This window comes from Eumetopias jubatus, unplaced genomic scaffold (genome assembly GCF_037043125.1).
Source record: "Eumetopias jubatus isolate StellerSeaLion01/CBP00866 unplaced genomic scaffold, mEumJub1_p1.0 scaffold_9, whole genome shotgun sequence".
NCBI lineage: Eukaryota > Metazoa > Chordata > Mammalia > Carnivora > Otariidae > Eumetopias > Eumetopias jubatus.
In genome coordinates, this window is record NW_028274815.1 from 27,202,209 (window position 1) to 27,224,211 (window position 22,003).

At 42.5% G+C, this 22,003-nt stretch overlaps 1 protein-coding gene across 2 annotated transcripts in view; it reads left to right on the forward strand.

Moving 5' to 3' along the window:
• The window catches only part of LTBP1 (latent transforming growth factor beta binding protein 1), a 387,949-nt gene that overhangs the window by 34,404 nt on the left and 331,542 nt on the right, over nt 1–22,003 (forward strand). For both annotated transcript variants that reach the window (XM_028117233.2, XM_028117231.2), the window contains exon 3: nt 10,026–10,323. In XM_028117233.2, the coding sequence (XP_027973034.2) occupies nt 10,026–10,323 (298 nt within the window). The remainder of the gene's footprint in view (nt 1–10,025; nt 10,324–22,003) is intronic.

Genomic DNA, 22,003 nt, shown 5'->3' on the forward strand with positions numbered 1-22,003 from the left:
GTCACTTGAGATTGAGAGTAGATGACAAAAGCAAACAAGATAGGAAAGAGTGGGGAGAAAGCCCGTGCTCCTTGGCAGCTTGATTTGGAAAAAGGACCTGAACGTGTGCGTGCATGCATGCACACACACACACACACACACACACACACACACACACACACACACACACACCTGAGGTACTTCACTTGGGTGTTCATAACGATCAAAATCCACCAGGGTTAGTATATGTGTTGGTGCTTTGTTCACCTATGCAGAAAATTTGGTGATGGGGAATTCTTCGTTATTCCATGAGGCTGGATAAAAAAGGCATCGGGATGTTATGCCAATATCTTTTTTGAATTTTTTTACTGTTATGTTAATCACCATACATTACATCATTAGTTTTTGGTGTAGTGTTCCATGATTCATTGGTTGCGTATTAACACCCAGTGCTCCACGCAGGACGTGCCCTCTTTAATACCCATCACTGGGCTAACCCATCCCCCCACCCCCTCCCCTCTAGAACCCTCAGTTTGTTTTTCAGAGTCCATCGTCTCTCATGGTTCGTCTCCCCCTCCAATTTCCCGCCCTTCATTCTTCCCCTCCTGCTATCTTCTTTTTTTTTTCTTAACATATATTGCATTATTTGTTTCAGAGGTACAGATCTGTGATTCAACAGTCTTGCACAATTCACAGCGCTCACCATAGCATATACCCTCCCCAATGTCTATCACCCAGCCGCCCCCTCCCTTCCACCCCCCACCACTCTAGCAACCCTCAGTTTGTTTCCTGAGATTAAGAATTCCTCATATCAGTGAGGTCATATGATACATGTCTTTCTCTGATTGACTTATTTCACTCAGCATAACCCCCTCCAGTTCCATCCACGTTGTTGCAAATGGCGAGATCTCATTCCTTTTGATGGCTGCATAATATTCCATTGTGTATATACACCACATCTTCTTTATCCATTCATCTGTCGATGGACATCTTGGCTCTTTCCACAGTTTGGCTATTGTGGACATTGCTACTATAAACATTGGGGTGCATGTACCCCTTTGGATCCCTACATTTGTATCTTTGGGGTAAATACCCAGTAGTGCAATTGCTGGATCGTATGGTAGCTCTATTTTCAACTTTTTGAGGAACCACCATACTGAGTGGAGTGGTTGCACCAGCTTGCATTCCCACCAACAGTGTAGGAGGGTTCCCCTTTCTCCACATCCCTGCCAACATCTCTCATTTCCTGACTTGTTAATTTTAGCCATTCTGACGGGTGTGAGGTGGTATCTCATGGAGGTTTTGATTTGGATTTCCCTGATGCCGAGCGATGCTGAGCACTTTTTCATGTGTCTGTTGGCCATTTGGATGTCTTCTTTGGAAAAATGTCTGCTCATGTCTTCTGCCCATTTCTTGATTGGATTATTTGTTCTTTGGGTGTCGAGTTTGATAAGTTCTTTATAGATTTTGGATACGAGCCCTTTATCTGATATGTCATTTGCAAATATCTTCTCCCATTCTGTCGGTTGTCTTTTGGTTTTGTGGACTCTTTTGCTGTGCAAAAGCTTTTTATCTTGATGAAATCCCAATAGTTCATTTTTGCCCTTGCTTCCCTTGCCTTTGGCGATGTTTCTAGGAAGAAGTTGCTGCGGCTGAGGTGGAAGAGGTTGCTGCCTGTGTTCTCCTTTAGGATTTGGATGGACTCCTGTCTCACGTTTAGGTCTTTCAACCATTTGGAGTCTATTTTTGTGTGTGGTGTAAGGAAATGGTCCAGTTTCATTCTTCTGCATGTGGCTGTCCAATTTTCCCAACACCATTTGTTGAAGAGACTGTCTTTTTTCCTTTGGACATTCTTTCCTGCTTTGTCAAAGATTCGTTGACCATAGAGTTGAGGGTCCATTTCTGGGCTCTTGTTATGCCAATATTTTTCGCTCTTGAGGGATTTGGAGGAAGCTGACCCGGAGACATTTGCAAGGCAAGCACAGCATTTATTTGGGTTTGGTACAAGGAGCAGACAGAGTTAGACTAAAATGTGTGACCTCATGCTATGTTTCTTGTGATCTGATATCACTTAGTGTTATTGAATAACTTCAAAGGGCAGCTGGGAATTACTGTGAAGACACACACAGCAAAGCCATTTCTCACCTGCTGTCTCTGATCACAGAAGACACAGTTAGACTCACATTTCTCTGCGGGACACATGCAGTAGACCAGCTACAACTTGTTTGGAGAGAAAAGCAAGGGGCAGAGAGTCACCCTGTTGGCTCTGTGTGGGCTGGGACGAGTTTTAAATATAACTAAGAGTTACTTTATTAGAATTAAAAGCAGTAGAGGCTGAGCTTCAGGGCATGGGTTGTTTCCTAAAAATATAATCATCGAACTTTTAAAGAACATTAGGATCAGCTTGTCAACTGGAGTAGGAATCAATTATGGAAGAAATGGGAGAGTATCTGTTTAGGGTAAAATTTGAGAATTTATTTCAAATGACCAAAAGGTGTTTTCAGAAGACTGGTCTGGCCTCCAGGATAGAGTAAGATTTTGTTGCATTATCCTCTTCACCCGTGTCTTAGTGTCAGCTTTCCGCAAGCCCAGGATTTGCAGACTGAGTTCATCGTTGTCATGGGGGTAGTTTCTGACACTGACCTGCTTCATCCTCCTCAGCACCTCTTCACTCTCTGCTTAAGGAACAGGTTTTCACTGCCTTCAATTCTTCTGAGATCAGAGGAGATCGGGCGCGTTCAGGGTGGGATGGCCGCAGACTCACTGCCTTCAGGTCTTAATTGCCTTCTGTGGCATTGTTTTCTTAAAACTTACTTTGATTTTGAAAAATATACAGAAAAGTACAAAGGGTACAGTAGTAAATCCCTGTTTATATACTATGCACAGCTAATACAGGTAGGCTCGTTGTCATATTTGCTACTCATCTTTCCTTTAAGAAAAAAATTCCAGTAAAGTGACTTATTTTCTTCGCTAGTATTGTTCTGCTTCTTTCTAAGAGGTTGTCACTGTCATGAATTTAGTGTGAATCCAGTACATTTTTATGCTTTTGTTGATTTCATATGTCTATAAAAATGACTAGTGTTTTATTTATTTTAAAAATCGCATGGACAGTTATTATATAAAGAACAGTATCATAAAGTAGCATCATGTAATTTCTCAGTGAATGTTATTTTCAAGATCCCTCCATGTGGCTGTATAGATCTGGATCATGATTTTAACTGCTGTATAGTGTATGAATATACCACAGTTTATCAATGCCAATATTTTTCTACTGTTACTGGTGTGCAGTGCACATTCCTTGAGTACATGACAGCCCAGAAGGGAAATTGCTGGCTCTTAGGGTTTTCACATTAGAACCTTACTAAATACTGCCAAATTGCTTTTCACAGAGGTGAATAAAAAATAACCTGCGAGCAGTATGTAAGAGTTCCCATCTCCCTCTATCTTTGCTAACGCTGGGTGGTGACGGACTTATTGCCTGTCTCTTGACTGTAGAATTGCATTTCACTGTTGTTTTGATTTGCAGTTCTCAGATAATTGGAGAGGTTGAATATCTTTTCACATTTATTTGCCACTCCCATTTCATCATCCATGAATAACCGATTCATATCTTTTGTCCGTTTTTTGTATTTCTTTTGATTTTTAGGAATTCTTGATATATCTGGTTATAATCCTTTGTTAAATCTATTGCAAGTGTCTTTTCTTTGTCATTTGTCTTTCAGTTTTGTACATAGTGTCTTTTAAATTATGATCTAGTCAAGTTTGGGGACCTGGGTGGCTCAGTCCGTTAAGCATCTGACTCTTGAATTTCACTCAGGTCATGATCTCAGGGTTGTGAGATTGAGCCCCACATCGGGCTCTGGACTGGGCATGGAGTCTGCTTAAGATTCTCTCTCTCTCTGGATGTTGTCAAGTTCATCAATCCTTTTTTGACTTTTACTTACTGTTTCAGATTTGAGAAATTCTTCCTTACCCTGAATCATGAAGAGATTCTCTCACATTTTCTTTTAAAGGTGTGTGTGTGTGTGTGTGTGTGTTTAAGATTTTATTTATTTGAGAGAGACAGTGAGGGGGAGAGGGCCTGAGAGGGGGGCAGGATCAGAGGGAGAAACAGACTCCCCACTGAGCAGGGAGCCCGATGCGGGACTCGATTCTGGGACTCCAGGATCATGACCTGAGCTGAAGGCAGTCACTCAACCGACTGAGCCACCCAGCGCCCTCTTTTAAAGTTTTTAAAGATCTAGAATGTATATTCTTATGTGGGTAGGGCTCAGATTTTAATTCTTTTAGATGAATGTCTGTTTTCCAACACCATTAAGTAGTCCATTGTTTCTCTACAGATTTGTTGTATCTCTATTACATTGCAAGACTCCATGGTTTAGTCTGTTTCTACGCTTTATATTACATTGTATTGATCTGTTTCTCTATCTGAACCAGTTCCGCATTATCACTTACAATAGCTTGTAGAATCTTTTTGTTTACATAGACATTTACTTAAATTGAAAATAATGATAAACTTGTTTCTTCCTTCCCGTTCTTAGACCTTTTATTTCTTTTTCTTTTGTCCTGTTGGCTGGAACCTGCAATACAACATCAACTAGTAGAGGTTATTGTAGGCATTTAGAATCTATGTTTCCAGCTTTGATAGGAATGCTTCTATAGTTCCATCATAGTATTTGCTGTAGGTTTTGGTATGCTGTTTGTTGTGGGATTTGGTGTAGGTACTGTTTACCAGAACAAGGAAATCCTCTTGTATTCCTAGTTGGCTAGCAGTTTCTTTTGTTATTATGAGTAGTGATGAATTTCATTGGAAGATTTTCTGCATTCATTGAGATAAGTTCTCATTTAATTTTTTAACATGGGGAATTCCATATACGGATTTGCTGACATTAAAGCCATCCTGTATTTCCGGAATTCTGCCCGCTTTTCTGTTTTTGAAATACTGATATTTTATTTAGGTATTTTGTATCTGTATTCTTAACTGGTTTGTGTGTTAGTTTTCTTTCAGGTACTGTTCTTGCCTGATTTTGACATTGAGGTCTTGCTATCCTCTTTTTTTTTTTTTAATTTAAATTTTAGTTAAACTACAGTGCAGTATTGGTTTCTGGAGTATAATTCAGTGACTCATCACTTAAATACAGCACCCAATGCTCCTCACAGCAGGTGTCCTCTTTAATACCCAGCACCCATCCAGCCCACACCCCACCCATCTCCCTTGCTGTCCTCTTTAAAGAAGTTTAATTCTGGAGACTGATGAACGTCCTGACTCCGGTGGGGGCAGGACTGGTAATTTGCACCATACAGGTCCTGGCCTGCTGGTGACCTGCCCTATGGCTGTGTGGCTTAGGATCAGGTGAAGGCTCAGGGGATAGTCTGTAGATCTCCAAACTATCTCTGTGTACACGTACCTCACAGAAGCTCCTTTTTCTATCTATTGCATCTGAACTTCTTAGGCTAATTCCCTTAACATGCTTTTCCAGTGGAAGCTTAGTAACTTATCACAGCTCCTACCAGTGCATTGTGATGTTCTTTCTGTTAGTCCTCAACCAGCTTGTTTCGGAGCGTCATATCCCTTCAGAGTTCTTCTGGAACACATTGGGTCTGGGCTTCTGAAATGGTTTCTTTAACATCATATTGTTTGTTTATTTATATTTATTTATTTTTAAGGTTTTGAGAGAGAGTGCGAGCCTGTGCACACAAGTGGTGGGGGGGAAGGGGCAGAGAGAGAGGGAGCAGGAGAAGCAGGCTCGCCGCTGAGCACGGAGCCCAACATGGGACTTGATCCCAGGACCCTGAAAATCATGACCTGAGCTGAAGGCAGATGCTTGACTGAGCCACCCAGGTGCCCCTAACAGCATATTGTTTAAATGCTGCTGCAGATCTTACACATTAGCAGAGTATATTTTAATACTAGTTTTTGTTTAAAAACATCTTTGAAGGATTGGAGATTTGATCAAAGATGCAACATGCAAATGGAAGTCTGGAGGTGTAGACGTTATGATGTAATGGATTAGGAGCCTACTGATTATATTCCCTTTACAGATGTTCTCAAATCCCAGCATCCTTGGGAAAGGAGTGGCTCTGCTTTCACACCAGCTAGTTGACCAGGATAAAGTTAAAGCTGCCGTCCTAGGCTAAAGAAAGTTCTGCATGAGCCAATTAACTGACCTCACAGTTGATAATGTAGTTTGGGAATTGAGAGAACTTGAGAGCTAATGAACAATGTGTGGCAGGACATGGGGACTGTGATAGGAATGGTGAGAGGAGTTGGGAGTTTGGGTGATGAGCAGATCGTGGTAGGGGCGGGCGGGCATTTGGGAAGGACTTCATAGAGCAGGAGGAGGTTTCACACGAGCAAGAGCCCGATGGGCCTGTGTTTCAGGACAGGGCACCGTGTGCAGAGACAAGGAGTGGAGGGCTTCTGCAGAGATGGGCCAGGGGCAGTGAGGGTGGAAAGGGGGTTGGGGCAGGTGTAGAGGGTCTTAAATATATCTCATGGGCAGCTAACATGTGCTGAAAGCTTTTGAGTGAAGGAGAAAAAATCAAAGAGCTGCATTTTACGAAACCCAGTCTGTCAGCAAGTCTGGATTAGGATTTGGTTCGAGTTTGGCTGCACATTGCAATCACCTGGAGACTTTAAAAAAACAAAAAGCAAAAACCAGAACTGATGTCTGAGCACCTCCCGCCCCCAAGATTCTGATTCAGAGCCCGCTGTTAGCCTTGGGTTTTGAGAGTTTTTAAAAGCTCCCCAGGTGATTCTAATGTGCTGCAAAGCCTGAGAACGGAGGCCCAGCCCCCTGATAAGATCTTGATGTAGTGTTTACGCATTGTGTTGAGCCACTTCTGGCTGGGCAAATGCAGAATCAACTGGTGGAAAAGTATTTTTAAAGTGCTTCTGTAACATTTATTTATAATATTCCACATACTTCAATGCCTCGGTTAGAATAACTGTTTTCTCATAAGTGCCTACAAATTTTTGCATTGGAAGTAGATGGTGACAAATAGACTTTTGGAAGGGACCCATAATCATCCTGGGAATTTGGTCACATGGAAAGTTTTTAAATTTTTTTTGCATTAAAAATAAAAGGGCAACAACATAAAACAAACACATTTATCACAGCAAGAATTAAAAAAAATAAATGCAACTGTAGTGTGAAAACACCAAATTTGCCATTATAAAAATACAAATCCTAATGTATGGAATTGTTGAATCGCTGTATTGTACACCTGAAGCTAATATAACACTGTATGTTAATGACAGTGGAATTAGGAAAAAAAAATCCTCAAAAATGTGCTGCTGGAAGAGTGCCAGTTTCCAAACATTGTATGTCTGTGGTTTTCAAACTTGAGGATGCATCTGACTCATCTAGAGGGAGGTCAAACTGCTGGACTGCAGTTCCAGATTTAGCAGGCCTCGGACGGCCCGAGAACGTGCATTTCTAAAGTGCTTCCACGTGCTGCTGCCGCTGGTCCAGGCACCACGCTTTGGGAAGAACCACGACTGCGTGAGGTCCCAGTTTCCAAGGAAAAATGGCCTGACAAAATGTGGTTGCAGGACATGAGTTTTGCTTTTCTTTTCATGCAGGGTGAGGGGCTTATCTTGGCAATTAGGGACTGTAACCCACTCACCTCCTCCCCTCACCCCCTGCGCCAGGTCAAGCCAGCCCCCCTACCCCCATCTGCGTGTTCCAGGGAGCTGCTGCCAGAGCCTTCCTGGGGTAGGTGGACGAGACCATTGTCTAGTCATTCTCCTTACTCTTTCAACATTTACTGCAAAAGGGTCATAGTGTATCCAGTCATACTACTATATAACATATTCTTTCTCTTACAGTAAAAATTTTTTGTAAGTTTGTTTAAAATTCTTTCCCTGCCTCTCACACTCTACCAAATATGAAGAGTTAAAAAAATCTCTACCCTTTTACACTTCCAGTCCGTCCATGTTCTCCTAAAGGTAGTTTCTTGTGTGTTCTCAGTGGTGTTTTGGGAAGGTTTCATGACTGGCCCCTATCTAGGTAATAAGCTACTCTGTGCAGCCTTCCTGGTATATTAGGGGACGTTTGCAGTACACCTTGGGAGGGAGGAGAAGCGGAAATCATTCTCAGATGTTAAAATGAGACATGTTTCTAATTGAAAGCATGAAGAGAATGTATACATGAAAGTGCCTGGGGGGTGATCTCTGGCACAGGCTCAGCTTTGAAAGCCCAGTCCTGCTCTCCCTTGTGGCCACTTCTGTTCTCGCTGGGTGGAGCCCATTTCCATTCCTGTGACATTCCATAAATAACCATGGCCTGGTAGGGACCCAGTGATCATCAGTTGGCCAAGAAAATGCTGATAAATTAGAATCCCGAACCCTGGAAGTGCATAGTTTTGGGCTTTGAATTCTAGAAGCCTAATTTGGTAAGAGCTCTTGGAGACCATTTTAGAAAAAGCAGTTACTGCCCTCCTCCTGCCCCCGAACATGTACAGGTGCAGAGGCCAAGGTTAAATAACTTACCCCAAGGTCACCAAAGGAGTTGGCTGCATTTCTCTTTGCTTTTTAAGAATTCTTTCCCACTTTTGGAAAAGTTGTCAGCCTAGTATTCTGACACTTGATGGTCATTTCTTATCATTATTTGCTATAACTAATAGGAATCATATTGTAGGAAGATGGGAAAAGTATCTTTTCTCTTTTATAGAAGAACAGGAGGTCGAAGAGCTTTTAGGTCTTGGTCATTTGTCTCGTCCATAACTGAGCCTGCTCTGGTTCATATCCCTCATCTATTTTGTAAATGTTTGTGGACTGAATCTGACATTGAATTTAATGGGAGATGTAGTAGTGTGATCTGCCCGAGGACCAAGAGTTGAAGTCAAAAGTGGACCGATAAAATCATTTGGCGTAAATCTATGCATTTGGACAAAGAAGAAACTGAAGGAATCCTGTCCGTTGGACTTTAACATCAACCTAACTAAATTTAAGTCAGTAACTTCTAAACTCCTCTAGTGCCTTGCCTATGATGAAATCCACTTACCTTACCCATGGCCCATAGTCCTGCCAACTTGAAAACTCTTGACTGCAGGTGTGGTGATTCAGAGTATATGCATCCTATCAAAAAGGAGATAAAGAGCTCATTTCTTTTTCGTTGCCTTTCATTGTAACATGAGGAATGGTATACAGGGCACTGGCTTTTAAAAACAAAAGTATAAAAGTATATGTTGGATCCTTCTCAATCCGGGCATCCTTCTGTCCTTAAAAACAAAAAAGTGGGTTGGACTCCATTTCTCAAACAGTCACTCCGAGGTCAAAAAGCTTATGCCAGATGAAGTCTGTTGCACTTTTTGGAGTTTGAGATGGGACTTGGGCTTTTTTTGCCGAGTCTTATTTGGATACCTAAAATTTAAACTTGAGCTACAGGGCACAGTTTAAAAAAAGAAGGGCAAAGCATTTTCTTAAGCTTTTCCTTCGTTTCTGATGCATTTCTGAGAGGCACTCTAATAAAGTGGTTAAGAATGATGATGTTGCAGCCAGTTCACTTGGATTCAGTTCCCAGCTCTTCTATTTACTCATAATCGTGTGACCTTTGGCAAGTTACATAACCCCTGTGTCTGTTTCTTCATCAGTAAAATAGGCAAAATAAAACATCGACTCACAGCGGTTGCTGGGGGATTAAATTGTTGATACCTCATTAGAGCAGTGCCTGGCACATAAGAAGCCATTAATAAATATTAGCTATCATCATCGTCTTTTCCATCATGTTTTTTTTAAATTATTTTTTAGAGACAGTGAGTGGTGGTGGGGGAGGGGCAGAGGGAGACAGAGAGAGAGAGAGAGAACCTTAAGCAGGCTCCACATGGGGCTTGGGCTCCTGGCCCTGAGATCATGACCTGAGCCAGAACCAAGAGTTGGATGCTTAATTGACCGAGCCACCCAGGTGCCCCTCCGTCGTGTTTTTAAATACAGTTTTATTTTTGGAGGGGAGAATCCTGGGGCTAATGTGAAGGCTTTGGAAGAATTTGTGATGTCTACAATGCTTTTCTTCAAACTCATGTCTTCTGTCATCTTTCTGCAGCAAGCTGCGTTCCACCGTGCCAGAATGGAGGGATGTGTCTCCGGCCTCAACTGTGTGTGTGTAAACCGGGGACCAAGGGCAAGGCCTGTGAGACCACAGCTGCCCAGGACACCTCGTCACCAGGCTTTGGAGGGCAGAGTTCTGGGGCTGCTTCCTCCTGGGTCCCTCCTGAGCAAGCAGCAAAGCACACTTCATTGAAGAAGGCAGACAGTCTACCACGAGTCAGTCCCATGGCCCAGATGACCTTGACCCTCAAGCCGAAGCCTTCAGTAGGACTCTCCCAGCAGATTCATTCTCAGTGAGTGTTTTCAATTTGCTTCCACTCAGGAGCACCTTAATTATTGTCCTGGATGCCCTGCTTTCAATCACTGCTTTTCCTGCACAATTTGCTAAAATCACTTGGATAATGATGTCTTTTCTTTCCTTAAAGTTTTACATGTTATGCTTACACATCAAGTCTCTTAAACGTATTTGGTATGTGTGTTTAGCCTCTGCGGGGAAGACTGACCATAAATATAAACCGAAGCATTAGAGAGGACTAGGGGAGTCAAGGTGGGACGGGGACAAGAAAGATATTTGTGGTGCAGTCGTGAGTTAAAAAATTCTTTTTTGGGGGTGGGGGGAAGTGTCTAGAGTTTTTGAAATAATTGAAGGGAAACAGTGAGGGAAATTTGCGAAGATACATGGAAATGGCAGGAACTCTGCTCTGTACAGAGAAGATATTCAAGTGAGCGGGAGCCCTGGGAAAGAGCATTTCTCAACCTCGGTAGCAGGTTAAGTGTCTCTTCTATTAACACCGTGTTTTCCTCCCAGTTGCCACCCAGGTCCATTTTTGGTGAATGAGCCTGTGTTCTATTTATGGCAACGTGGTTTTTTCTTAGCATTTGGAAGTAAGTGCCATTCTGAACACAATGAGGACTCCTGGATAAGACTGCTTATCCCTGCCCTCCTCTGAGTGGCCTGAGGAGCACCTCCTTGCCGCCCAGCGTCCTTACGCACAATGCTTCCTTTTAATTAGCTACTCGACATGTATAACAAGATGCAGAAGGTACTGCATTTCTCACTTGTCATTTGTCTAGGAATGTAAAATGCAGGAAGTTCTCCAGTTGAAAATGGGCTTGACCCAGCGGTTCATTTGTAAGTCCCTTGCTGGGAGTTTGGAATACTTTCCCCCGCTAGAGACAGCTTCCACATGGTGATTAGTACCTAGGCAGCCCACAGAAGTTATTTAATCTGCTAGTATAGATGAAATTACCCTAATTTATACTTCCCCTTTGAGCAGGCCACCTACTGTCCCTGCTGAGTGGGGTCCTCATACTTTTTCTTCTCTCTTCTTATTCCCTCCTCACTGCTCTTCATTCTGTTTTTCTTTCATTTTTTTCTCTCATTTCTTCTTATCCTTCAGTTCTACCACGGTAAACAGATTCGGGGGGCTAGTTTGAAATCTAACCACTTTGCTGGCATTTCCCTTGGAGAACACATCCTGCAGCCTGCAACAAGAAGGATTGGTGGTTCCAGCGAATCCGTGGTCATGGCTTACTGCCTATCAGGGACTCTTTTCAAGTGCTTTGTGTGTATTCCTAATTTACAACTCACAGTGACCCCAGAAGGTGGGTACAATGATTAACCCCCTTTCACAGGTAGGGAAACTGAGGGTACAGAGTGGTTATGTAATTGGTCAAGGTCATACACTTAATAAGTGAATAATATTAACACGTTAGGCTTTAAGTAGAGGCAGGTAAGATTCAGCATCCGTGCCCTGAAGTAGAGGATGGCAACTTTTTCTGTAAAGGGCCAGGTCATAAATATTTTCAGCTTTGTGGGACATATGGTTTCTGTTGTAGCTTCTCAACTCTGCCGTTTAACACAAAGGCAGCCATAGATGATGCATAAACGGACATGTGTGACTGATCCAATAAAACTTTGACGGACACTGAAATTTGAATTTCGTATAAATTTCATGTGTCACCCAATATTCTTCTTTTGTTCCCCCCAACCATTAAAAAAATGTAAGAATATAAGAATTCTTATGATTTGCTGACCCTTTCTCTAAAAGATAGTGGTGTTTTTTGGGCCAGAACGTGAATGTAACTGTGTGTCCTTGAAATGATACAAAGCTTTGGCGATATCCTAGCTAGACATCTCTCTTCCAGCATTGTTCTGGATCTGAAAAACAAAGAACAATTCCGTGCTGAACCGTGCCTTGGCAATCGAGAGTCAGGTTACCGTGCATTGCGATTATTTTTTTCTTGCATTACTACTTACATAAACTGTGAAGTAATTTACAAGCGATCTCGTTCATCTTGAATATCACCATCTACTGTTACAATTTGACCCTCTGTGATGTGTATATATAGATTGTTAGTAAGAACCATATGTCAGAAGTCAGATAAAGGAGCAACTTTTTCTTTCTTTTTTTGGTAGCAGCAGTATAATTTAGACAAGAATGTTGTGAGTCAAAGAGGTGGCTAAGGTTTCAGCTCTAACATGGCTTTGGAAAAATAAGTCAGTAGATACATTTGCTTCAAAGGCTTCATCTGCTGAATGAAGACCCTTTTAACCATGCCATTGTTACAGGGCCTGTGTATGTGGGTGTGCCTCCCGTGTGGTTTTGGGTAAGGAGATGAGATAGCCTGAGGCACTAACAATTCTGACAATTTCTTTCCTTTTTTTTTTAATATTTATTTGGGGGAGAGAGAGAGAACAGGGGGAGAGGGAGAAGCAGACTCCCTTTTGAGTGGGGAGCCCGACGTGGGGCTCGATCCCAGGACCTTGGGATCATGACCTGAGCCGAAGGCAGATGCTTAACCATCTGAAGCACCCAGGCGCCCCAGTTCTGACAATTTCTTAATAAACTTTTATATGTTAATACATCATACTAAGATGTACAAGATCCATTTCTGCTCTTAAGGAGGTTTTGAAATGATCTATGAGCTGTAACTTGCAAGAGATGCAAAGGCAGGGTGCAGTTGGCCCACAGATGATTTTAGGTAATGACCTAATCACCTGAAATCCTATTTAATCAAACCACCAAAGAACACAGATGATAGGACCATTTTTGGCTACTTTTGGGATATTTAACAATTCTTAAGTTACCTTTTTTTTTTTTTAAAGTTGCCTCCTTTAGGGGGTTTCAAGGTTTTGTTTTATCTACTGAAGGAGGAGATTGATGAAGCCCCCTTAAGGTGCTTGTAGACATAAAGATAGCTAAAATATCAAAATGTGTATTTAGTGTTATACTCATCATGTGGCATACGAAGCCCTTCAGTCTTGATCATTTATTACCCAAGCTGTTATTGAACACATTCTGTGTCCCATGCATGCACCATTATAGGGGTGCAGGGTACAGAATGAATGAATACACAAAATGTCTGCCTTCCCGGAGCTTATGGTCTGCAAAGTGGGAGACAATTGAAAGTGGCATAATTAAAACATTATGATAAGTGCTGTGGTGAAAATTGTAGTGAGGGGCCGGGAGTGCTGTGTGGGTGCAGGGTTGGAAGGCTTGAGGGCTCTGGTGGTCTTAATCAGGCTGTCAGGGAAGACCCAACTGAGAAGGTGACATTTAAGCAAAGGCCTGAAGGAAGTGAGAGCATGAACCCTGAAGACAGGTGTGTGCATGGCATGTTTGCAGGAACAGTGATTTTAGTAAAACTGTAATGTTAAAACTACACGTTTTACGTAGGTGAGCCATAGATGAATTGGTTTTACTTTTGGCCAGATTGGTTTTAGACAGCTTGATTTAGGACCAGATACCGAGTTCTTTAGGAAATCAAAGGAAGGAGCAATTGTTTCCAGATTTTGGAGTGTTGGGAAAGTGGGGGTCCAGGGATGGCTCTAGAGAAGGTGAGTTGAAAAAATGGTGAGATTTGGACACAAAGAACTGGATAAGAAGGGCATTTCCAGGAATGGCAACGATGTGATGTCAGAAATCATGGTGTATTAGTTACCCACTGCTGTGTAACAGATCACCCCAGAACTCTGCAGCCTCAAACAATAAACATTTATTGTCTGACAGTCTCTGTAGGCAAGGAACCCAGGAGGTGCTTAGCTGGGGGTTGTGGCTCAGTGTCTGTCATGAGGTTGCAGTGTGCAGGGGCGGCTCGACCAGGGCTGGCGTTCACTCACTCCCATGGCTGTTAGTTAGCAGGAGGCTTCACTTCCTCTCAACGTGGAGCTCTCTGCAGAACTGCCTGAGAGTCCTCACAGCATGGCCACTGGCTTCCTCCAAGGCCAGTGATCCCCCCACTGGAGAGAGCAAGGAGAAAGCCACAGAGCCTTTGTGGTCTTCAGTCTTGAAAATATACACCTTCACTTCCACCACATTCTCATTAGAAGTGGGTCCCTAAGTCGAGTGCATCCCCAAAGGAGTGAAATTAAGCTGCTCTGCTTGAAGGGACAAATATCAAAGAATTTTTGGACATATTTAAAAAACCACATTTAGGATATGATTTGATTGGAACTTGATATAGATGCAGACTAGTGGTAATAAAAGGTTTTAAGGATTGGTTTAAAAAACAAGTTTAACCCTTAAAATTTTAACAAAACAATTCCAAAAAGATACAACAAAGCAAAATAGAAAAGAAGAAAGGAGTACAGAAGGAAACTATAGTTTAAAAGAGGCTTAAGAAACATGCTAACTAATCACAATGTTTGGACTATGTCCATCCTGATTCAAAAAAAAATTGTAAATAAAAGAAAAAGATGATGATGTATAGGTGAATCATGAAAATGCTGACATTGATCGGAAATTTAAGGATAGAAAAGAATGATTCTTGATTTGAGAGTCTGTGATGAAGACGTTATAGTTGTGTAAGGAGAATGATATTAAAGTATTTGCAGATGAAGTCATACACTGTCTGAGCTTTGATTGAAATTATTCAGTGGGTTGAGGTGTAGAGGTAACACGATTGGCCATGAAGAGATAATTACTGAACCTGGGTGATGGGTCTGTGAGGTTTCTCACAGAACTCTATTTTTTATGTTTTCTGTAATGAAGAGTAACAACAGCAATAGAACAAATCAAAAGGAAATTTCAAGTGGGAGGAAGGCTGTGATTTTTTTTTTTTTCTGCCTTGGAAAATTAATCTGGCTGTAGTATCTGCAGTGGATTAGCCTGAGAGGTCACTGGAGGCTGGTTCTGTGACAGGTGTAGAGGAAGGACATGAACTCAGGAGTGCCTATAAATGAAAAAACCTTGGCATGTCATGAAATATGGGAGGCAAAGGTAAAGAGCATCAGGTATGATCCAAGCTTGGGACTGCGGGAGGAAGGGGGGATGTGGAGGTCTTCTCATCCTGCTGTTTTTGAAAGTTTCTTTGGTAATATCATGGATCTCCAAGGTCTTTGAAGTGGTTGATACTTGGTGAATGGATGGTCTCTGACAGAGCTTTATGGATGAATAGCCAGGATCATTCTCTGTTCCCTGTCAGGCACTAAAAGCAAGTGGGTATCAGTGGTTCATGTCTAGACACTTGGTCAGGTACTGGTTTGGAAAGACCCTGGCCAGGGCATCCTGGTGGTAGTCACTGCTGTAGATGGTAGTTTCATTCATGCTTTTCATGGAAGTTGTTCATTATTATGGTGTTCCTTTTCCCAATTTTGGCTGGCCCACATCACAGCTACTCCGTGAGCTAAAAAAAGACCAAATGTTGCCTCCTCATCCTGTATGCAAATTTTGGCAGCCACTTCTGATTCTTTGAACTTCTTCTTGACTTTATAATACGGAAGTCCTTAGAAAATTCCATATTAACACTTCAGGTTACTCTCAGATTGTATCCTGTAGATGTTCTCTGTATGGAGCTGTCAACGTATTTGTTGACGAATTGCCACTGTTAGGTCACAGGTGCATCTCCAGCATCTTTCTTTCATCCTCTGTGTAAAAAGGTGTTAATGCTTCTAAGTTATGGCTGGGAGATTCCACAAAGGAGCAAAATTCAAAACTGTTCAGCTTTCCAGAACTTTTTCGTCACCTGTCAGTGTAATTATTCACATATATATTGAAGTGCCCCATGAAAGTTTATCGTTAGTCCCCAGCATTGCTCACTGAGACTGTTTGGACTTGGGTAAAATGTCTTTTTTTTTTTTTTTTAAGGTTTTATTTATTTATTTGACAGAGACACAGCAAGAGAGGGAACACAAGCAGGGGGAGTGGGAGAGGGAGAAGCAGGCTTCCCGCCGAGCAGGGAGCCCGATGCGGGGCTCGATCCCAGGACCCTGGGATCATGACCTGAGCCGAAGGCAGACGCTTAACGACTGAGCCACCCAGGCGCCCCCAAAATGTCTGTCTTTATCCATGTTAATCATGATGGATGTTATAGGCACTGACCATGGAACCACAAGGGGGGGTCATGAGGACCATTCTTTAGCTGCTGATGTCTTTTGGTCATTAGAGAGGGTTGGTACAAATGACCACTACTTTGCCAAATGGAAGCTGTTATCTGTACGGTGTAAGGAGGAAGCACTTCCGAGGGAGACACTGTACCCAGTCCCCTCTCTTGGAGCTTGAGAAGGAAGTCTGGTTTTACTCAGGGTATGGATGTCAAATCTATCTAGGGAGCCCACGTGTGTTCCATCTTTTCCCTTCCCTAGTGATGGCTATTTTCATCATCTTATGGTGTCCTGATGTTAGAGAGGATGGTGGTTCGTTTCCCTGGAAAAATCCTGTCCTGTCTCCATCCAGGGGAGGGGGACTGCATTTATCTGATGGCGTTAACTCTCCCTCTTTTTCCTTCTCTTCTTCCCAGGGATGTGGTGAAGAGAAAGGAAGCAAACGAGCAAATGTTCTTTTAAAAGACAGGAGTAATTCAAATGCATTCTATATTTATCAAGTGAGCTCATAGTATGCCAGATATTTTCTAAATATAGGCAAGGCCCTTTAGAATCCACATTGAGATGATGGGTTCCACTTTCAAAGTTCTTGAGAACTGAATACTTTGCGTTTACCATGGGTCAGTGGATGGGAGGCAGCGCTGAGTGATGTGTGGGCTGTGGAGAAGACAGTGCCACATTGTCCTTTATCTCTGCCCTGTTCTTACCTTCCTGGCACCATGGTTGTGAGTCTTAAAAAACAAAAAACAAAAAACAACCCAAACCCAAAAACGATATGCTGTGATATCTACAAGGGTGGGGGGCTTTTAGTGTAATGTTCTTTCCAGTACTTCCTCCTAATTAACAGCAACAACAACAACAACAATGAAATGTAAGCTCATTCCCTTTATTTGGACTTTCTCATACTACCCTGAAGCAGGGGGGAGCCTTCATTATAAAACTACACCAACAGTTAAAACTTTGGGGAGAAGTTTTAAGCGTTTTGTAGCATAATTATTGAGATTGGGATCTTAACCTGAACTTCTGAAAGAAGTCAAGGAAATGGTCAATACTAGAATGGGCAGTTTCCTCAAATGATCTCTCAGCCTGGGGGGGGTACCTTGCTCAGTATTGATCCTCACCCCCCCACTCTGCTGATCGTCCCACAGGGCTCCCTTCTGTGCTTCCTCTACTCCCCATTATCATTAACACTTACTACACAGTCTTTCATCTCTTTATTACCATAGGTACACAGAAGGGCTACAATAAATGTTTAATACATTTTTTGAGTTTTTTCTAGAGGAAAAAAAATAAGGTCTAAATCCTTGAGTTTTGTCTCATGAATACCTACCTGTATTGCAAGGAATTAACCTTTTCCTCTTGGAATAATGCTGTTTGCCTTTGTAAAGCCCTGAACGTTTTGCAGAGTACTTTGCATTCCTGGTGTATCTGATCTACCTAACATGTCTATGCAGTGAGGGTCTTGATCCTACTTTCTGATGTGGGAAAAAAGGCACAGTGGCAGAAAGTTGACGAAAAGAAACTCAATCCAAGGATTTTAGAGTACATTTTGTGACACCGTAGGGATGGGGTGAGAACTCATAATTTGAATCAGTGATTGCTTTTATAATTTTATATGCATATTTTAAACTTAAAAAATTGAAGTTTAATTGAAATTACTTACATAGAGTCCACAAATCAGAAGTGCCTTAAGCCTAGCGATTATCCCAAAGCGATAACACACTCCTGTAAGTACCATACACATCACAGAGTAGAAAATTGCCAGCACCTCATAAGCCCCCTTGTTCCTAGATCTACCCTCTCCCTCCTTGCCAAAGGGAGCTGTTGTCTTGACTTCTAACACCAGAAATTCAGTTTTTCAACAGCATATCTATCAACGAATCATATAATGCACATTTTTTCACTCCTTGTTATGTCTGAGATTCATCTATGTGGTTGTGCGTGGCTGGAGTTCCCACGTACAGAGCCAGAGACTATTTCATCGTGTGGATATACCACAATCTATTATTTATTCCGCTCTTGATGGGTGTTTGGAATTTTTCTAGTTTTTGGTTCTTAGGAATAATGCTGTGGAGGTAGGCATGTGTGGGAATTCCAGAAGAAGACCTTTGTGAGTTCATCAGAAAACCACTCCCAACGGGATATAGCAAGGCCAAGGTTTGAGGACTTCATGATCCATTGTATAAAGTGTGATCATATTAGTATCATCTGTTGGTCAGCACTGTTTTGTTTGTCAGCACTTAGGGAAAATGGTGGGTGAGATGGTGTTTGAGGAACTGGAAGCAGGGAGCCTTTTTTTCCTGAGTGGGACTTGGCAGGAAGAGTAGACTGTGGGATGGGGGTGGAGGCGGCAGGGGAAGGGGATGGGAGGGCACTTGTGCATTGCCCTGTCTGCACCCCGCTGAGTCCCACGAGGAAAGCTTGGCCAGGAGTAGTTTTGAGATAGGACCAGCAGCTGACTGGGTTTAAGTTCTGATGAAAGGTACATAAGGATTTGGAAACTCAAAGTGTGTAATTAAAAAGTGCAAGTGCTCGGATAGAGTTTGCTCTCCAGTTTCCTCGCTAGAAATCAAGATGATGTTTTGATGTTGTGTACTAACAATGTAGCTAATATTTACTGAGTGTTTATGCTGTCCCACTTCTCTTTGATCTGCCACTTCCTTCTTCCACTTTTAAGGACACTTGTAATTATACTGGGCTCATTTGGATAATTCAGGATAACTTTCCCCATCTCAGGGTCAGCTGATTAGCAGCCTCAATTTTATTTGCAACTTTAATTTCCCTTTGCCAGGTACCCTAACATATTCACAGGTTTTGGATGTGGACATCTTTGAGGGGCTTGGTAAAATTATTTGGGCAATAATGTTAAAGCCATTTTTCTGATTTCCAGAGTGTTTTCTCAAGGACCCAGTCTTGTTTTTGTGATCTTCCCTGGTACTCAAGAGTGAGCCATAATCATAAGGGATAGTAAATCATCATCAAAGCACCCTTCAGTTAATAGCATAGCCAGACCTTATGACTCTGATAAAAGTTAGATTTAAGCACTTCACATAGATTTAAGGCCTAAATGTGGCCGCCACTGTTGTCTGAAGTCTTGGGACCAGCACCCTCAGGCATTTGTGGTGGCTGGAAGAGGGGAAAACCAAAAGCCTAGAGCTGTCCAGGCAGCGGGAGGGGCCCTAGCTCTCCTTACGCCCTTAGCCTCATGAAGCTTGGGATTGAAAAGTCAACACCACTCATAAACAAGTACTTTTTGACATGCAACAGCCCCAAGCACTAGACAAGTGGGTTGCGGGCTCTGATTGTAGCCATCTTGGGGGAAGTTTAGGAAGGGACGGGGAGACATGGAGAGGAGTGGGGAACGGGCTAGGAATGCCCCTTCCTTCCACAGTTTGATAGGGGGCCCTTAAGCCTGATAATGTATTTCCTGTATGATTATTCTGTGTTGAAATAAATTTGTGCGCTGGAAATGAATTAGTTGTTCGAGGACTTGCTGCAAACTGATGATGGAGCTGCGGTGGAAGCACACACGAATCCACTGATGAGCAGCTGGGACAGAATGCAACATGGTGGACACAGGGGACCCGTGAGCCTTAGCCCTGGCCTGCATGGCTGGTCCCAAACCGGAGAATACTTTTTCGAACCTGACTTTGGCTGTTGTGTAGATTACAGTAAACATTCTTCTTTACATTTGGGTAGGTCTGGCATTCCATAGATACTGCCCGTGAATCCTTCCAGTGTGCCCCCAGCATTGCACTACCTCCTCTTTCCTTGTTTTCCTTGGCTTAACAGTTTGTTTATGTTCCAGCAATGTGTAGACTAAATTTTAAGACTAAACTTTTATAGCTATTCTCTGCCCCAGCGTTGCCTGGGATCAGAATAAAGAACCTGTAAGATGTGAGTCCTATGTGAGGGAGGTGATGAGTACAAGTCACATTATAATAAGCATAAACAGGAAATAAAAAACCAAGTTAATTTGTGTAGTAAACATGCTTAGTTAGTATGTTTTCACCGTGGTTCTCAAAGTGAAGTATAGTTTTGACCTTTTTGTCTGTTTCTTGAATGTGTTAGAGATGACCTAGCGGAAAGAGCTGATCCTATGGTCCCAGAGGCAGGAACTTCTAAGTGGAAAGAGTGTCTCCTTAAACACTGTGGAGAAAAGAAACCCTAGATTTCACTAATCCAGGAAAAAATGACTGTCATTTTTCAGGGCTGCTATTTCTGGACAAGATGTTTGTGTGTTTATGCAGGATAGCAGAAGGAACTGCGAAGACTAGATGAAATTAAATCGTGGATTGGAGAATGTTCCTATCACCCACTAGGGTTAGGTGGGATTTTATCAAGTATGAAGTCTGGTCCACAACTGGAGGGATCTTTTCAAAATATAAGTCTTGTCTTGCCCTGCTCTACATAAGAGCCGTCAGTGGCTTCTCAGTGCTCTGAGGATAAAGATGAGTTCTCCCCTCCCGGGACATCAGACTCCCTGGTCTCTCCTTGTACCCTATCCCCTGGTTGTCGTAATGCGCAGGCACTGGCCTGTCATCATGTCCCAGGCAGCTCCTTAACCCTGTCCAGCGCCTTCCTGACCCTTTGTCTGTCTGCAGTCTGCCCCCTCCCTCGCCCGTGCTCCTCTTCCCTGCTAACACCTGCTCTTGTTACTGATTTCCGTTTTCTCAGGGAAGCATTCCCTGAGACCTCTGTTATTCCCTCAAAGATGCTCTCGTGACACCATTTCCCCATTCCCTCCCTTCATAGCATTCATTTCAATTTGTGTGATTTACTCTTCTTGGCACAATGCTTCCTCGGTGAATGGACACAGGTAAGTGATGCTGTCCTTGCTCTGAATCCAGAGGTCTGACCATGCAGGAATGCAAATAGTAATCCATTGGCTAAGCTGCCTCAGTTTCCTCAAAGTAATCCGAAGAGCCCTGTTTAATTGAGTCACTGATGAGAGGAGGCAAAATTTGACTCTGTCATCCCCCACCCCATTCTGGGGCAGCAGTTTGGCCCTGACATCGCATCCTTACGGTGGTGCTTCTAGGTGACTCTAGGACCCACTTGCTGTGTATCTCTGACCATTACAAGGATTTTTCTTTGGTCAGACTCTGTTTAGTTCTCTGGATCTTCTCCTCTTGACCTTTGCAACGTCAGGTCTTCTTGCTCCTTGCACTTCCTCAAACGCCAGTGACCACTGAGAGGCACGTTAGCAAGCAGAAAAGTGACCACTAAGCTCAGGCAGCCAGTCTGAAATAGACACTGAAAATCCATTTTATGAGCTTGACTTTCCTAGTCCTCATGAGTATTTAATGAAATATTAATTGATTTGTACCTTGATGGAAGATTGGGCTCAGTTCTCAAAAGCAAATAGGGAGGGACAGGCAAATTTAATTATTTTTATTTAGAGTTATTTTTTCACTTACAGCGAAATCATTCTTCCCTTAGACTTCATATGGTTCCAGAGTTACATGATTCATGGAGTTAGCTCTCACCGAAATGCAAAGAAGTATTTTATCGATATCAGTGTCTTTGAAAAGAATTAATCCTGGTTTTTTGTCCCTTTTGAGAGTTATTTGAGTGTAATGGGAAATGGAACAAGAATGTATTAGGTACAATCATTTTTCCATCTTCCAACATCTTCATCCAGCACA